Source organism: Drosophila albomicans, chromosome 3 (genome assembly GCF_009650485.2).
Source record: "Drosophila albomicans strain 15112-1751.03 chromosome 3, ASM965048v2, whole genome shotgun sequence".
In the NCBI taxonomy this organism is placed as follows: Eukaryota; Metazoa; Arthropoda; class Insecta; order Diptera; family Drosophilidae; genus Drosophila; species Drosophila albomicans.
The window spans coordinates 20,421,858-20,438,357 of NC_047629.2; the positions used below are offsets into that span (position 1 = coordinate 20,421,858).

Genomic DNA, 16,500 nt, shown 5'->3' on the forward strand with positions numbered 1-16,500 from the left:
TGTATGTGCTACGTCAAACCCCGTTGATTTAGGCTATTGACCGACACGTCAATTTGAATATTAAATTGCAATTATTTACAAAAAAAAAACATTTCAAAATGAAATCATAGACCTTTGGTTAAATGCCAAAAGCAGAGACGAAATTGATTTGGACAATGGCTATATAAAACAAGTAAGAAAGTTACAGTCGAGTGTGCTCGACTGTGAGATACCCGCTACCCATTTTTAATAAAGGCAAAATATTTCGGTATCATTTCAAAATATACCGAAAATACTCAAAATATACCAAATGGTATGTTTGGTATATCGATATAGTACACCATTCAAAATATACCATAGACGGCACAATGTGCCAGATTGTCGCCCAAAGCAACTCAGACCCCTAGTAAGTAGGCGTTTTTGCCCATACAAAAGTATTTCTTTAATAAACTTCCACAATTCCACAATTTCCGTATGAAACACTGGATCTCAGAGACTATAAGAGATAGAGCTATAATTTTTTTTCGACATTTGTTATGTTTGCACGCAGATCAAGTTTGTTTCAAATTTTTGCCACGCCCACTTCCGCCCCCGAAAATCAAAAAAATCGAATAACAAGCGTAATTTTAAAGCGAGAGTTATGAATTTGTGGTATATACAATAATTACTATAGTAGTTATGATTCCTGAAAAATTGGTTGCGATCAGATAAAAATTGTCAAAGTTATTAAAGAAATACTTTTGTATGGGCAAAAACGCATACTTACTAGGGGTCTTAGTTGCTTTGGATGACAATCTGGTATATTGAGCCGTCTATGGTATATTTTCAACGCGGTACTATATCGATATACCACATATATCATTTGGTATATTTTTAGTATTTTTGCAGTATATTCGGTATAATTTGAGAATAATACCGCAAAATATATTGCTTTTATTCAAAATGGGTAGCGGGTATCTCACAGTCGAGTACACTCGCCTGTAGCTTTCTTACTTGTTTTATTCTCGTATTTATTAAGTGATACTTATTATCACCCACTGACCACAAATAAAGAATCACAAATTATGACACATAATGCAAATTTTCAAAATTTACTTTTGGTATATACAAGAAATAAATACATTTATTTAAATAATAAGTCAAAGTTTGTGGAACATTTTCTTAAAAATAAGACAGTTCTATTGCTCTATTTAGCTTTGGTCCACTTCTCGCTCTCCTCCCACAATCGCTTGGCGGCGTTCGCATCCTTCGCAGCAGCAGATACTTCCTTGGGCTTGCAGTCGCTGAAGTACAATCCAGTTACACCATTCAAATCAGGATCCAGTGCAGCATACAAAGTGGTTTGTGCGCCATTCTTGGGAGTCTTGAAGATCAGCCAGATTAATGGGCTTATCAGGAAGCTGTAAGCAATGTATCAATCAATCATTGTCTAACAATAGCTACTTAATGTTACTTACCTAAAAATGGGGTTGTTAAATATCGTCACATGCCTACTCAGTTCTGTTTCAACAACACCAGGATGCAGAGCATTCACAGTCACATTAGTTCCCTCCAAGCGTTTGGCCAACTCCCGAGTAAAGAGTATGTTGGCCAATTTGCTCTGGCCGTAGGCCTTGCGTGGCGAGTAAGATTTCTCACTGTTCAAATCATCGAAGTTGATGGATCCGTCAACGTGCGCCAAGGCAGAAACGTTCACAATGCGGCTAGGTGAAGATTTCTATGGTAAAATAAAAAAATGTAAAAAACGCATATCATCATAGTCATTAACTAATTTACCTTTAGTAGATCGAGCAGCAAAATGGTTAGCAAAAAGTGACCCATATGGTTGACTCCCAGCTGCATTTCGAACCCTTCCTTCGTCAACATGTGGGGACAAAGCATTATTCCTGCATTGTTAATGAGAATATCCAGTTTGCTTTGCTCCTTCTTGAACCTAACATAATATGATATCATTGCCAATAACTGAAACCAATTCTTACTAATTCAATTTTGACTTACTCATCGACAAACTTGCGAACGGAATCCAAAGAAGCCAAATCAAGTTCGCGGAAGAAAATGTTCTGGTTGTTGGTTTCCCTAATAACCTCCAATCTAGCCTGTTCTGCTCTCGACTTATCCCGACATGCCATATAGACAGTGGCTCCACGGCGAGCCAATTCCAGGACCGTCTCCTTGCCAATGCCGGTGTTCGAACCGGTTACAATCACAACCTTGCCGGTTTCATCAGTTTGTTTCTCGAACTTTCCACCTTGCATGTACTGCCTAATAAATTCAGTACGCATTAAATTATAATTGAATTATAAATGACTTTTAACTTTTCACTTTCCTGATCAAATAGGCAGCTACTCCTATCAAAGCTGGCCAAACAACAAAACACGAACACAGACAATCAGTTAAACAGCACATTTTGTGATTTTTTTGAGGTGTTGACTATTCCAAATTCAAGTAAAGACTGTTCAAATACAGAGTAGCGTTCTGGCTTTTATACCAATTTGTGAGGCAAACGGCAGCTGATAAAAGTTTATAGTCATGCTGGCGATATTGGCACGCGTGGGAATTGGAAGAAGAAGCTGACAAAAAAGCATTTCGCATTGCTGCTTGAAATGGTGTAATCAATACATATTTGGCAGTACATTCTAGAACTTAATTGACTAAATATAGTAGATACTTTGTGTCCAGTATCAGTATTATACGGTTAACTGGAGTAACTTCTATTATATCTGCTATCATTAGCCTTAACGGCGCCTCTACCTCTCTTTATCTTATCGAGAGCGTAAAACGCTAATCTAAAAATAGAGAACAAGTTATCAAGTTATTATGACTGGCGCTGTAGGTCAGTAGTATTCGCAAGATTATTCCCATTCATTAATGTGAATGTTGAATATTCAGTATACTATATATTTATTAAGTTCGTATATTATCAATCAAATGACAACAAATTTATACAAACTTATTTATGTTGAATATTGAATATCTGCATATAAATAAAATACCTTAACGAAATAAATATTAAGTACCAAAATAATAATTTAGACATCAAATGATATATCACTGCTTGGCAATCATATATTTCTCGCTCTCTTCCTACGGATTTCCCATCCTTTGCAGCAATTGACACATCCATTAGGTTGTATCTAGTAACGACAGTAAAATCAGAAACAAACTTGAGAGTTGAGTTCCATTCAAATGAAAAGTGCAGATGAAAATATACTGATTGTTCGTCGTAGATTATATTTGTTCTATCTTTTAATAGGCTCCCTATCAAAGCTCTTCAAACAACCGCCGGGCAATACAGATAATTTGTTCAGATTTCAGGGAACGACTTTCAAACATCGAGCAACAATTTATGAGTCAAACGGCAGTAGATAGAAGTGCATAGTCATTGAGCTGGTTTCGATACATACCACGTAATAAGTTTAGAACATATTCAATTAATGTTTCAATAGTTTATTAGAATCAGTTCATATACAATATATGTTTGACAATATATAGATAACTTATTCAATGCTTTCTTGAATTCTTTTAAGAAAACTATGAAGCAACTAATACAGTTTAGGTGCTTTAGTCCATTTCTCGCTCTCCTTCCAAAGAAATTTGGCAGTATTCGCATCTAGAGCGGCGGGTGCCACCTGCTTCGGTTTGCAATCACTAAAGTACAGTCCAGTTACGCCATTCAAATCTGGATCCAGAGCAGCATACAAAGTAGTTTGGGCGCCACTCTTTGGTGTCTTGACATACAACCATATCAAAAGGCTTAACACAATGCCAAAAACATTCAAATATAAAGTCAAATGTAGTCCTTGAGCTTACAAATTATTAATATTTAACTTACCGTCCAAAAAATGTTTGGAAAAATGGCATATGTCTACTGATTTCTGTGTTGACTTGACCTGGATGCAGGCAGTTGACAGTCACACCCGTTCCCTCCAAGCGTCTGGCCAATTCACGGGTATACAACACGTTGGCCAACTTGCTTTGATTGTAGGCGCTCTTTTCATCGTAGGATTTCTCGCTGTTCAAATCATCCACATTGATTGTGCCTCGAGTGTGTGCTCTGCTGGACACGATGACCACGCGACTAGACGACGATTTCTGTTGGAGAATTTTATTGAATATAATATTTGACGTTTAAACTTAAAGCTACGCTAAATATGGGCTTATCTTAAGCAAGTCTAGTAGAGAGTTGGTTAACAAAAAGTGGCCCATATGATTGACGCCCAATTGTAGTTCAAACCCATCCTTAGTCAGTGAGCGTTGACAACGCATTACTCCTGCATTGTTAATGAGAATATCCAGTCTGTTCTGTTCAGCTTTGAACCTAATTACGTAGGAAGATTCTTATAGTATCTGCTGTTCATTGAAATTTATTAATTCGACTTACCCAGTCACAAAGTCGCGGAGCTACTGTTAGTACTGTACCATATAGACAGTAGCTCCGCGACGTGCCAGTTCAAGGACAGTCTCCTTACCAATTCCCATATTCGAGCCGGTTACAATCACGGCTATCTGTTTTCTTTCTAAACTGACCACCCTGGATGTATTTTCTAAAGTATAAATACATTTTTTTAAATTAATTTATCTTTTTATTATCCATTATAAATACGAAGCTTCGACTAGATTCACTCCTCTATTAAGATGACGATATCGACTTGTACTCTCCAGATGTTGTCGGAGCCAAATAACATTTGTATCATGTATTCACCTTGTGGCAGTGGCAAGGACTGCAGGAAGTTGTCGTTAAACACCAGATTATTCACAATGATATCATGCTGAAATTGGAAATATATGATATACAATGAAAATACTCCATTAATATATATCCATGCGATATACAAGTCTCACTGTATAGGGGCAAGTGTGATTCAGATTAGATTTCGTGGCAATAGCGTCGAAAACAAGTTTCTCGAAGGACAATTTCTTCGACTGTTTTGCAAACTTGCAGAAGTCAAGTGTGGTGTTTTACATAAATGGCGTGAATCCATTGTATCGACGTAGTACACTCAAGTTGGACTAAGGAAAAGTACATTCAATATTAGAACAAAACATTTAAACACTCTTTGTATTTTACTAACGGATACAGTGTTGATCGGTACTATATATAACTTGAGATACAGCTGAACACCGATGACGCCTCTGCCGAGCACATTTAGTTTACAGGCTTCAAATTCGCCAAAGGTTTTGTTGTACGACTTGCACATAATATTGGTAAATCGTGATTTCGGCATTTGTCCATCACAAATTACTATTACCACAATAAGAACTGCTACCAAGCTCAACACTCGACAAGCTCCTCCGACCATCGTTATTCCAATAATAGGTCGCTAAGCATTTTCCATTAAGCCTTAAAAAGCATATAGTACTAACAACGTTAAGCCCGTTGATTTTGGCTCGGCACGTTATGTCGATTTGAATATCAAATTGCAATTATTTACAAACAAAAAAAATCATTTGAAAATGAAATCATAGACCATTTGGATGCCAAAAACAGAGACTCATCGACAAAAGAGACGAAATTCCGAAAGAGTGACCAACTAATAATGGATTTGCGATCATCATAAATTAAAATCGGACTGTAAAGCAAATTATCAATTTGCGGATTCTATGGTTAGGTTATTGCCATTCATAGATTAACATGAGTAATTTCATGTTTTTTTATTCTCGTATTTATTTAGTAATACTTATTATCAGCTATTGACCACAAATTAAGACTCACAAACTATGACACATAATGTAAATTTTTACAATTTACTTTTGGTATACACAAGAAATAAATACATTTATTTAGATAATTAGTCCAAAGTTTGTAGAACATTTTCTTAAAAATAAGACAGTTCTATTGCTCTATTTAGCTTTGGTCCACTTCTCGCTCTCCTCCCACAACCGATTGGCGGAGTTCGCATCCTTCGCAGCAGCAGATACTTCCTTAGGCTTGCAGTCGCTGAAGTACAATCCAGTTACACCATTCAAATCAGGATCCAAAGCAGCATACAACGTGGTTTGTGCGCCTTGCTTGGCAGTCTTGAAGATCAGCCAGACTAATGGGCTCACCAAGAAGCTGTAAGCAATGTATAATCAATAATTGCCTAACAATAGCCACTTAATGTAACTTACCCAATAATGGGGTTATTGAATATTGCCACATGCCTCATCAGTTCTGTTTCAACAACACCAGGATGCAGAGCATTAACAGTCACATTAGTTCCCTCCAAGCGTTTGGCCAACTCCCGAGTAAAGAGTATGTTGGCCAATTTGCTCTGGCTGTAGGCAGTGTCTGGCTTGTAGGACTTCTCACTATTCAAATCATCAAAGTTGATGGTTCCGTAAGAGTGTATCATGCTAGAAACGTTCACAATGCGGCTAGGTGAAGATTTCTATGGTAAAATACAAAAATGTAAAAAAACGCATATCATCATAGTTTTTAACTAGCTTACCTTTAGTAGATCGAGCAGCAAATTGGTTAGCAAAAAGTGACCCATATGGTTGACTCCCAGTTGCATTTCGAAACCCTCCTTTGTCAACATGCGGGGACAATGCGCTATTCCTGCATTGTTAATGAGAATATCCAGTTTGCTTTGTTCCTTCTTGAACCTAACATAATATTAGATCATTACCAATAACTGACACCAATTCTTACTAATTCACTTTGACTTACTCATCGACAAACTTGCGAACGGAATCCAAAGAAGCCAAATCAAGTTCGCGGAAGAAAATGTTCTGGTTGTTGGTTTCCCTAATAACCTCCAATCTAGCCTGTTCTGCTCTCGACTTATCCCGACATGCCATATAGACAGTGGCTCCACGGCGAGCCAATTCCAGGACCGTCTCCTTGCCAATGCCGGTGTTCGAACCGGTTACAATCACAACCTTGCCGGTTTCATCAGTTTGTTTCTCGAACTTTCCACCTTGCATGTACTGCCTAATAAATTCAGTATGCATTAAATTAGAATTGAATTATAAATGACTTTTAACTTTTCACTTTCCTGATAAAATAGGCAGCAATTCCTATCAAAGCTGGCCAAACAAAACACGAACACAGACAATCTGTTAAACAGCACATTTTGTGATTTTTTTGAGGTGTTGACTATTCCAAATTCAAGTAAAGACTGTTCAAATACCGAGCAGCGATTCGCTTTTTATAGCAAGCGGCAACTGATAAAAGTTTATAGTCATGCTGACTATATTGTCACGCGTGGAAATCAGAAGAAGAAGCTGACAAAAAAACATTTCGCATTGCTGCTTGAATTGGAGTATATCGATATAGTACCGCCGTCAAAATATACCATAAACGGCACAATATACCAGATTGTCAGCCAAAGCAACTAAGACCCCTAGTAAGTAGGCGTTTTTGCCCATACAAAAGTATTTCTTTAATAACTTCGACAATTTTTATCTGATCGTTACCAAATTTTCAGCAATCATAACTACTTTAGTAGTTATTGAATATAGTTTTAAAATTACGCTTGTTATTCGATTTTTTTTAATTGCGGGGCGGAAGTGGGCGTGGCAAAAAAATATAGCTCTATCGCTTATAGTCTCTGAGATCTAGGTGTTCATACGGACAGACGGACATGGCTAGATCGTCTCGGCTGTTGACGCTGATCAAGAATATATATACTTTATAGGGTCGGAGATTCCTCCTTCTACCTGTTACATACTTTTCCGATCGGCACAAAATTATAATACCCTTCTACCCTATGGGTAGCGGGTATAAAAATAGAGAACAAGTTATCAAATTATTATGACTGGCGCTGTAGGTCAGTAGTATTCTCAAGATTATTTCCATTCATAGATTCAGATGTGTGAATGTTGAATATTCAATATACTATATATTTATCAAGTTCGTATATTATCAATCAAATGTCAACAAATTTATACAAATGTATTTATATTGAATATTGAATATCTGCATATAATTAAATACCTTAACGATATAAAAATTAAGTACCAAAATAATAATTTGGAAATAAAATGATATATCACTGCTTGGCAGTCATATATTTCTCGCTCTCTTCCTACGGATTACCCATCCTTTGCAGCAATTGACACATCCATTAGGTTGTATCTAGTAACGACAGTAAAATCAGCAACAAACTTGACAGTTGAGTTTCATTCAAATGAAAAGTGCAGATGAAAATATACTAATTGTTCGTCTCCTCAAAAATTATTAATAAATGCCTGTTCCATTCTTGTCGTAGATTATTTTTGTTCTATCTTTTAATAGGCTCCCCTATCAAAGCTCTTCAAACACCCACTGGACAACGCAGATAATTTTCGGGAAACGACTCGCAAACATCGAGCAACAATTTATGAGTCAAACGGCAGTGCACAGTCATGGTGATGGTTTCGATACATAACACTTAATAAGTTTAGAACATATTCAATTAATGTTTCAATAGTTTATTAGAATCAGTTCATATACAATATATGTTTGACAATATATAGATAACTTATTCAATGCTTTCTTGAATTCTTTTAAGAAAACTATGAAGCAACTAATACAGTTTAGGTGCTTTAGTCCATTTCTCGCTCTCCTTCCAAAGAAATTTGGCAGTATTCGCATCTAGAGCGGCGGGTGCCACCTGCTTCGGTTTGCAATCACTAAAGTACAGTCCAGTTACGCCATTCAAATCAGGATCGAGAGCAGCATACAAAGTGGTTTGGGCGCCACTCTTTGGTGACTTGACATACAACCATATCAAAAGGCTTAACACAATGCTACAAACATTTAAATATAAAGTCAGAGGTAATCCTTGAGCTTACAAATGACTAATGTTTAACTTACCGTCCAAAAAATGTTTGGAAAAATGGCATATGTCTACTGATTTCTGTGTTGACTTGACCTGGATGCAGGCAGTTGACAGTCACACCCGTTCCCTCCAAGCGTCTGGCCAATTCACGGGTATACAACACGTTGGCCAACTTGCTTTGATTGTAGGCGCTCTTTTCATCGTAGGATTTCTCGCTGTTTAAATCATCCACATTGATTGTGCCTCGAGTGTGTGCTCTGCTGGACACGATGACCACGCGACTAGGCGACGATTTCTGTTGGAGAATTTTATTGAATATAATATTTGACGTTTAAACTTAAAGCTATGCCAAGGATGGTTTTACCTTAAGCAAGTCCAGTAGAGAGTTGGTTAACAAAAAGTGGCCCATATGATTGACGCCCAATTGTAGTTCAAACCCATCCTTAGTCAGTGAGCGTGGACAACGCATTACTCCTGCATTGTTAATGAGAATATCCAGTCTGTTCTGTTCAGCCTTAAACCTAATTACGTTGGATAATTCTTTTTACATCTGCTTTTCATTGAAATTTATTAAGATTCGACTTACCCAGTCACAAAGTTTCGAACGGAATCAAGAGATGACAAGTCCAATTCACGGAAGAAAACATTTTGATTATTGGTTTCTCTAATAATCTCCAATCGAGCTTGCTCTGTTCTCTTCTTATCTCTGCATGCCATATAGACAGTAGCACCTCGACGTGCCAGTTCAAGGACTGTCTCCTTGCCAATTCCCGTATTCGAACCGGTTACAATCACAACCTTCCCCGTTTCATCTGTTTTCTTTGTAAACTGACCACCTTGGGTGTATTTTCTAAAGTATACAACTGAATTATATTTCGATATTTATAGAGATCTCATATTCTTACCTCAAAAAGTAAATTCCAAGGGCAAGCATTACCGGCCAAACAATTAATGAACTCAATAAGCAATCAATGGAGCACATGTTTGTGCTGGTCGAGTTGTCGTCATAAACTGTGGCAATAAAGAAACACTTCGAGCCTTATAACCAATTTCAAATGCACTTGTTTAACTAAAATTCGACGTCATGATGATAAATCAGCACAATCAGCATTCTCACAGCGAAATGAGTAATCTACAAATAAGTATCTTTGCGGTGTGTATATTTTTGGAATACAGTAAAGTTTTGTACAATATGTGCGTATTTCTAAGATGATATACATTATTTAATAACCATAAATTCTTAATCTAAAATTTGGTACGGGTCCACTTCTCACTCTCCTCCCAGAGGAGCTTTCCAGTCTCCTCATCGAAGGCAGCGGGCGCCACTTTCTTCGGTTTGCAATCGCTAAAGTACAGTCCAGATACTCCATTCAATTCTGGATCGAGAGAGGCATACAAAGTAGTTTGGGCGCCACTTTTAGGTGTCTTCAGTATTGGCCACAACAAACATGTTATAACCAAGCTAAATACAATAGATACTCTTAAGTTATTGGATTAATAAGAGTGAATTTATAATACAACTAACCGTCCGATAAAGTTTTTGAGGATCTTCATGTGTCTGCCAAGCTCAGTGTTGACCACACCAGGATGAATAGCGTTGACAGTCACGCCTGTTCCTTCCAAGCGTTTGGCCAACTCGCGAGTGAAAAATATGTTGGCCAACTTGCTCTGGCAGTAAGCTTTTCCTTCATCATAGGATTTCTCGCTGTTTAAGTCATTAATATTAATTGTGCCATGATTGTGAGCCAAGCTGGATACGTTGACAATTCGACTGGGTGTCGATTTCTGTAAATATACTGGAATTAATTAAGACATCACAATGTATGCACATATATAGTATCTGTGTTAAGGGCTAACCTTCAGCACATCCAGCAATAAGTTTGTCAGGAGGAAGTGACCAATGTGGTTGACGCCCAGCTGCATTTCGAAGCCATCTTTGGTTAGCATTCGGGGACAACGCATCACACCAGCATTGTTGATGAGAATGTGTAGTTTGTCCTGTTCGCCCTTGAAGCTGAATAATAAAGAAATTATAGTTTGTTTATACAAATTAGATAGTTTGGAAGACTAAAAAGAAAAAGAAAAAAAAAGACGCTCACCCCGTGACAAATTTGCGAATGGAATCCAGAGAAGCCAAGTCGAGTTCACGGAAGAAAATGTTTTGGTTGTTGGTTTCCCTAATTATTTCCAGACGAGCTTGATCCGTTCTCTTTTTATCCCTGCAAGCCATATAAACAGTGGCCCCTCGACGTGCCAGCTCCAAGACAGTCTCCTTGCCAATGCCAGTATTCGAACCGGTTACAATTACAACTTTTCCCGTTTCATCGGTTTGCTTTTCGAATTGTCCGCCTTGCATGTATTGCCTGAAATATAAATTACAAAAATCGATTAGTAGAGCCACAGTTGGTTGTAAATTTAGTTGTTGTACCTGAGAAAATAAATTACAGCGGCACCAAGTGCAGGCCATAGAACACAAGGAGACAACAAACAGTTGATAAAGGTGCACATTTTGGATAAGTTGCACTTTATTTAAATATAACTTGTATAAATACAACGGTGGTGTTAATTATGTTTAGAGTCACGCAAATAGTAAATGATGAAATCACGATGACCAAACAATTGCCAGTGAAACGCCCAATAACGGACTGATAAGTCGACCGAATATTGTGTACTGATTGTCGCCGGTAGAATATAAGTAACGAAACATCGTTGGGAACTATCGATATTAGTTTAAAATACAAACAAGAGATTTCTTAAATAAAACTGTTATATATTTAACACCTATGGCATTGGGGTGTAACCCCACGCCAAAATTCTGAAAAATACGTTTTTACAGAATAATTTAATACAAAAATGCCAATAAGTGATATCTGGTTACACTTAACAATATATACGTGTTCATTTACAAACAATTAAAAAAAACGCGACATTTTAAAATCCAAGATTATTTTGCATGTTTTTCACAAAATATCTGCCAGTGAAGTGATTCCTGTAAGAGAGAAACTCGAATTATTAAAGATCGTAAAACTTGTAACGGCTTTTTCGTGTGCATGTAATGGGGAAGCTAGAAAATACTGAAATAATATGCATAGTACTTTTCAGTGTTTTTATACCAATGTTACCACAACACCTGTTGAGCTATAAAGCTTTGTGTATCGATATTAATAGCAAATAAAACACATATCGCTGAACAATCTCTTTAAATTTATATTTGTCATTGTTCTTTTGGCGGCTACTTCTTAACCAAACAACACCCTTCAGCGAAAACGAAATAGTTTGAAGGTGTTAAGATGCGAACTGTTTATTACGTTGTCTTTGAGGAAGAATTAGAATCCTTAACAAGCTTTGTTAAGGAATTGTTAAATATGTATGTGTTTACCTTAAGTAAGTCCAGTACAGAGTTGGTTAATTAAAAGTCACTTAGAGAACTGTTGATGAGAATATCCTGTCTGTTCCGATCTGCCTTGATTCTAATTATATTGCATGGTTTATTAAGCCATAGTTTTATTACAATCACAAATTTTCCAACGGAATACAAGGAAACCAAATCGAGTTCGCGAAAGAATTCATTCTCTGGTTTCTTTGAGAATCTTCCATAGATCTTGCTCTAATCTGTTTTTATCCCTGAATGCCACGTAGGCAGTAGCTTCACGACGTGCCAGTTCGATGTTGGTCTCCTTGCCAATTCGCTCATTTGAACCAGTTACAATCACAATCTTATCGGTTGCATCTGTTTTCTTTGTAAACTTACCACCTTGGGTGTATTTCCAAGAGTAAACTCCAAGGGCTTGCATTATCGGCCAAACAATTAATGGACTCAATTAGTAAATGAGTAATCAACAAAAAAGTATGTTTGCGGTGCGTATAATTTGGAATACAATAATGATGTGCATAATATACATATATACATAAGTCGATATAAATTATAATTGCATTTAATAAAACATTAAACTAGAATTTAGAATGGGTCCACTTCTCACTCTCCTCCCAGAGGAGTTTGCCAGTCTTTTCATCGAAGGCAGAAGGCGCCATTTTCTTTGGTTTGCAATCGCTAAAGTACAGTCCAGATACTCCGTTCAATTCTGGATCGATAGCCGCATACAAAGTGGTTTGAGCGCCACTCTTGGGTGTCTTCAGTAGTGGCCACAGCAAACCTTTGAGAATAAAGCTAAATGCAGGAAATACTATTAAGTAATTGGACTAATATAAATCATTTTATAATACAACTAACCGGCCGAAAAAGGTATTGAAGATCTTCATGTGTCTGCCAAGTTCAGTGTTGACCACACCAGGATGCAGAGCATTGACAGTCACGCCTGTTCCTTCCAAGCGTTTGGCCAGCTCGCGAGTGAACAATACGTTGGCCAGTTTGCTCTGGCTGTAGGCACTTCCCTCATCATAAGACTTCTCGCTGTTTAAGTCATTAATATTAATTGTGCCGCGAGTGTGAGCCAAGCTGGACACATTGACAATTCGACTGGGTGCCGATTTCTGTAAATAAATTGGAATGAATTATGATATCACAATATATGCACATATATCTGTTAAGTGCTAACCTTCAGCACATCGAGCAATAAGTTTGTCAGGAGGAAGTGACCAATGTGGTTGACGCCCAGCTGCATTTCGAAGCCATCTTTGGTTAGCATTCGGGGACAACGCATCACACCAGCATTGTTGATGAGAATGTGTAGTTTGTCCTGTTCGCCCTTGAAGCTGAATAGTAAAGAAATTATAGTTTGTTTATACAAGTTAGATAGTTTGGAAGACTAAAAAGAAAAAGAAAAAAGATGCTCACCCCGTGACAAATTTGCGAATGGAATCCAGAGAAGCCAAGTCGAGTTCACGGAAGAATATGTTCTGGTTGTTGGTTTCCCTAATTATTTCCAGACGAGCTTGATCCGTTCTCTTCTTATCCCTGCAAGCCATATAAACAGTGGCCCCTCGACGTGCCAGTTCCAAGACAGTCTCCTTGCCAATGCCAGTATTCGAACCGGTTACAATTACAACTTTTCCCGTTTCATCGGTTTGCTTTTCGAATTGTCCGCCTTGCATGTATTGCCTGAAATATAAATTATAAAACTAGATTAGCTGAACCACAGTTGGTTTTAAATTTAGCTGTTGCACCTGAGAAAATAAATTGCAGCGGCACCAAGTACAGGCCATAGAACACAAGGACACAACAAACAGTTAATAAAAGTGCACATTTTGCAAAACTTTTTTAAGTTATTCAAATATGACTTGTATAAATAAAACGGTGCTAATTATGTTGAGAGTCACGAAAATAGTAAGTGATGAAATCACAATGACCAAACAATTGCCGGCAGAACGATCCAGAACGAACTGATAACTGTCTGTCTGTATTCTCTCTATCACCGGTAGAATAAAAGTATTAAAACATCGATGGCTAACTAACTATCGATGTCTGTTTTAAATACAATCAAGAGCTTTCTTAACAAAAGCTACTTTACATTTAACACTTGCGATATCGGTGTGTAACCACACATCAAACTTCTGAAAAATACGTTTTACAGAGCAATTTAATACAGAAATCCCAAGATAGTGCTATCTGGTTACACTTAATGCTGGCACGTTTCCAAGCAACTAATAAAAAGTGCGACATTATACATAAATGGCATCTCTTTTGCATGTTTTGATAAAATATCTGCAAGTGAACGGATTTCTGTTAAAGAGAAACCAGCATATGTTGAATTCAAGATCGTAAAACACGTAACGGTTCTTTTGTCTGTGTATAAATGTGAACTCGAATATACCAAAATAATGTTCATAGTACTTTTCAGTATTTTTACACCAATGTTACCACAACACCATTTAACAAAAAAATGCAGTAGTTTCGAAGTTTTAAAATGCGAATTGTTTATTACGTTGTCTTCGAGGAGGAATTTGAATCCTTACCATCTGAGGACGAAATTGAATCCTTATTTATATCTATCACTTCAGATCGCGTCCACTTTTCGCTGACAGCCCACAGCCATTTGGCAATGGTGACATCCTGTGCCGCAGGAGCTGCTTCCGTAATTTGGCAATCGCTGAAATATTTGCCAGATACGGATGCTAACTCAGGATCAAGTGCAACATACAAACTTGTTTGTGCTCCACTCTTTGGCGTTTTTACGAACGGCCAAAACAAAGGCTTAACAAATAAGCTGCAATAGAAAAAAATGTAATAGATTGTATAATCGCATATCCTCAGAATTAAGCACAAACCCTGCAAAGAAATTGGTAAAGAATCCCATGTGCCTAAAGAGCTCCGTGTCAACGATGCCCGGGTGCAAGGCATTCACAGTCACGCCTGTTCCATCCAAGCGTTTGGCCAATTCTTGTGTAAACAATACATTGGCTAACTTGCTCTGACTGTAAGCTTTGCCCTCGTCATAGGACAGTTCACTGTTCAAATCGCCTATATTTATTTCTCCTCGCGTATGCGCTAAGCTGGAAACAACGACGATTCTGCTGGGTCTCGATTTCTAAAAGGTTGCAAGAGGTTACACCGAATAGTCTATATATTCAATAATCATCACGAACCTTTAGCAGATCCAGCATCAAGTTGGTGAGTAAAAAGTGACCTAAATGATTAACTCCTATCTGCATTTCGAAGCCATCTTTGGTAAGAGATCGTGGACAACGCATTACGCCCGCATTGTTGATAAGTATGTCCAGTTTCTTCTGTTCTCGTTTAAACCTATCAATAGCAATTGTCACATAAATAAATACAACTATGTAATTTAACTGATCAATCAACTTACGCGGCCACAAAATTCCTAATCGAGTCCATTGAAGCCAAATCACATTGCCGGCAATAAATATATTTGTTTTGCGTCTCCAGCACGATCTCCTGCCGTGCCTCCTCGCACTTTTCCATATCCCGACATGCCATATAAACAGTGGCTCCTCTTCGTGCCAGCTCCCGCACCGTCTCCTTGCCTATTCCCGTATTTGAACCAGTTACAATTACAATTTTGCACGTTTCATCTGTGTTTTTTGTGAACTGGCCGCCTTGCATAAGATCTCTGCAGAACACAATCACCTTTGTTATTTTCATCAATTATAATGATAAGAAAATATATTGTAACTTACTTTACAAAGCAAGCACCGCCCACCGCAGTACCCGTGACACTTAGCCAAAATAATGGGCGGCTTTTGAGGAACGCGAATACCGTCATTACTATGCACTTGCCAAATAAAAGTAAACTCCAAAACTACGCGCAGTAGCGAACGAATGTAGATCACGTTAATCTAGGGTAGTCGTGTTGCAAATACCCTGTACAACTCGAACCCGATGCATTTGGTGTTCACATCAAAATATCCAGGTCGCAGGCTCATTGCTTAACAGTTATGTGAATATAAGGAACTAAAGCGTATGTTACAAAGTTATGTTTGTGTTTAATTATACTATACAGTTATTTTCTAAATTTGAAATATATATTGTGGGAAATATACTGTTAACTGTGTGTACTCTGTCTACAATCAAAATACTGGGCATTGCAGCCAGGGTTGTTTAACTGTCAAGAATGCAATTTAATTCCATTCAATTTACTTACTTTAACAAATAGACTGCTATTCCCATAACCAGAGGGCAATCTAAAAGTGAACCTATGAATCCGTTTGTATTTATACACATTTTAAACGCGAGTTTTGCAATAATTTTAATAACAAAATTTTAAGCTGTGCTTCTTTGTACAAGCAGAGCACAGGGCGATTGTGGTAAGTAAAAATAAATTCAATCAGCTTTAGACGTGGGTTTGTTATGTTTGTT

The 16,500-nt window shown here is 37.5% G+C and overlaps 5 protein-coding genes across 9 annotated transcripts; all 5 read right to left on the reverse strand.

Annotated features, from left to right (window-relative positions):
- Positions 1-1,067: 1,067 nt before the first annotated feature.
- Positions 1,068-7,070, reverse strand: LOC117570375 (retinol dehydrogenase 13-like). Of its 4 annotated transcripts, none has more exons than XM_052005095.1 (5): positions 6,956-7,070; positions 1,978-2,237; positions 1,756-1,912; positions 1,437-1,696; positions 1,068-1,379 (listed from the first exon to the last, which is right to left on the reverse strand). In XM_052005095.1, exons 1-5 carry the CDS (start codon positions 7,034-7,036, stop codon positions 1,166-1,168), a joined length of 972 nt encoding a protein of 323 aa, XP_051861055.1. In that variant the 5' UTR covers positions 7,037-7,070; the 3' UTR covers positions 1,068-1,165. The 4 variants fall into 4 exon arrangements, with proteins under 4 accessions (XP_051861055.1, XP_051861058.1, XP_034107859.2 ...); XM_052005098.1 differs by lacking the exon at positions 6,956-7,070 and adding an exon at positions 2,302-2,439; XM_052005096.1 differs by lacking the exons at positions 1,068-1,379; positions 1,437-1,696; positions 1,756-1,912; positions 1,978-2,237 and adding exons at positions 5,780-6,034; positions 6,091-6,350; positions 6,411-6,567; positions 6,632-6,891.
- Positions 2,903-4,485, reverse strand: LOC117566599 (retinol dehydrogenase 14-like; the record flags this gene model as incomplete). The annotated part of the gene is made up of 4 exons (XM_052005246.1): positions 2,903-3,754; positions 3,810-4,071; positions 4,171-4,297; positions 4,394-4,485. Coding segments are annotated over 4 exons (714 nt in total), but the record flags the coding sequence as incomplete, so codon positions are not given.
- Positions 4,583-4,932, reverse strand: LOC117570380 (uncharacterized; the record flags this gene model as incomplete). Its single annotated transcript, XM_052005247.1, has 2 exons — positions 4,583-4,748; positions 4,822-4,932. Coding segments are annotated over 2 exons (261 nt in total), but the record flags the coding sequence as incomplete, so codon positions are not given.
- A 1,386-nt stretch (positions 7,071-8,456) lies between the features above and the next one.
- Positions 8,457-16,432, reverse strand: LOC117566598 (uncharacterized). Its single transcript, XM_052005905.1, has 10 exons — positions 16,286-16,432; positions 10,826-11,089; positions 10,584-10,740; positions 10,252-10,511; positions 9,977-10,188; positions 9,632-9,764; positions 9,313-9,576; positions 9,091-9,247; positions 8,762-9,021; positions 8,457-8,694 (listed from the first exon to the last, which is right to left on the reverse strand). The coding sequence occupies exons 1-10, from the start codon at positions 16,363-16,365 to the stop codon at positions 8,472-8,474; spliced, it is 2,010 nt and encodes a 669-aa protein (XP_051861865.1). The 5' UTR covers positions 16,366-16,432; the 3' UTR covers positions 8,457-8,471.
- On the reverse strand, positions 12,570-14,778 carry LOC117570372 (retinol dehydrogenase 13-like). 2 transcript variants are annotated; one of them, XM_034251967.2, is made up of 5 exons: positions 14,640-14,778; positions 13,522-13,785; positions 13,283-13,439; positions 12,958-13,217; positions 12,570-12,894 (listed from the first exon to the last, which is right to left on the reverse strand). In XM_034251967.2, the coding sequence occupies exons 2-5, from the start codon at positions 13,776-13,778 to the stop codon at positions 12,678-12,680; spliced, it is 891 nt and encodes a 296-aa protein (XP_034107858.1). In that variant the 5' UTR covers positions 13,779-13,785; positions 14,640-14,778; the 3' UTR covers positions 12,570-12,677. The 2 variants fall into 2 exon arrangements, with proteins under 2 accessions (XP_034107858.1, XP_034107856.1); XM_034251965.2 differs by lacking the exon at positions 14,640-14,778 and adding an exon at positions 13,851-14,178.
- Positions 16,433-16,500: the final 68 nt, after the last annotated feature.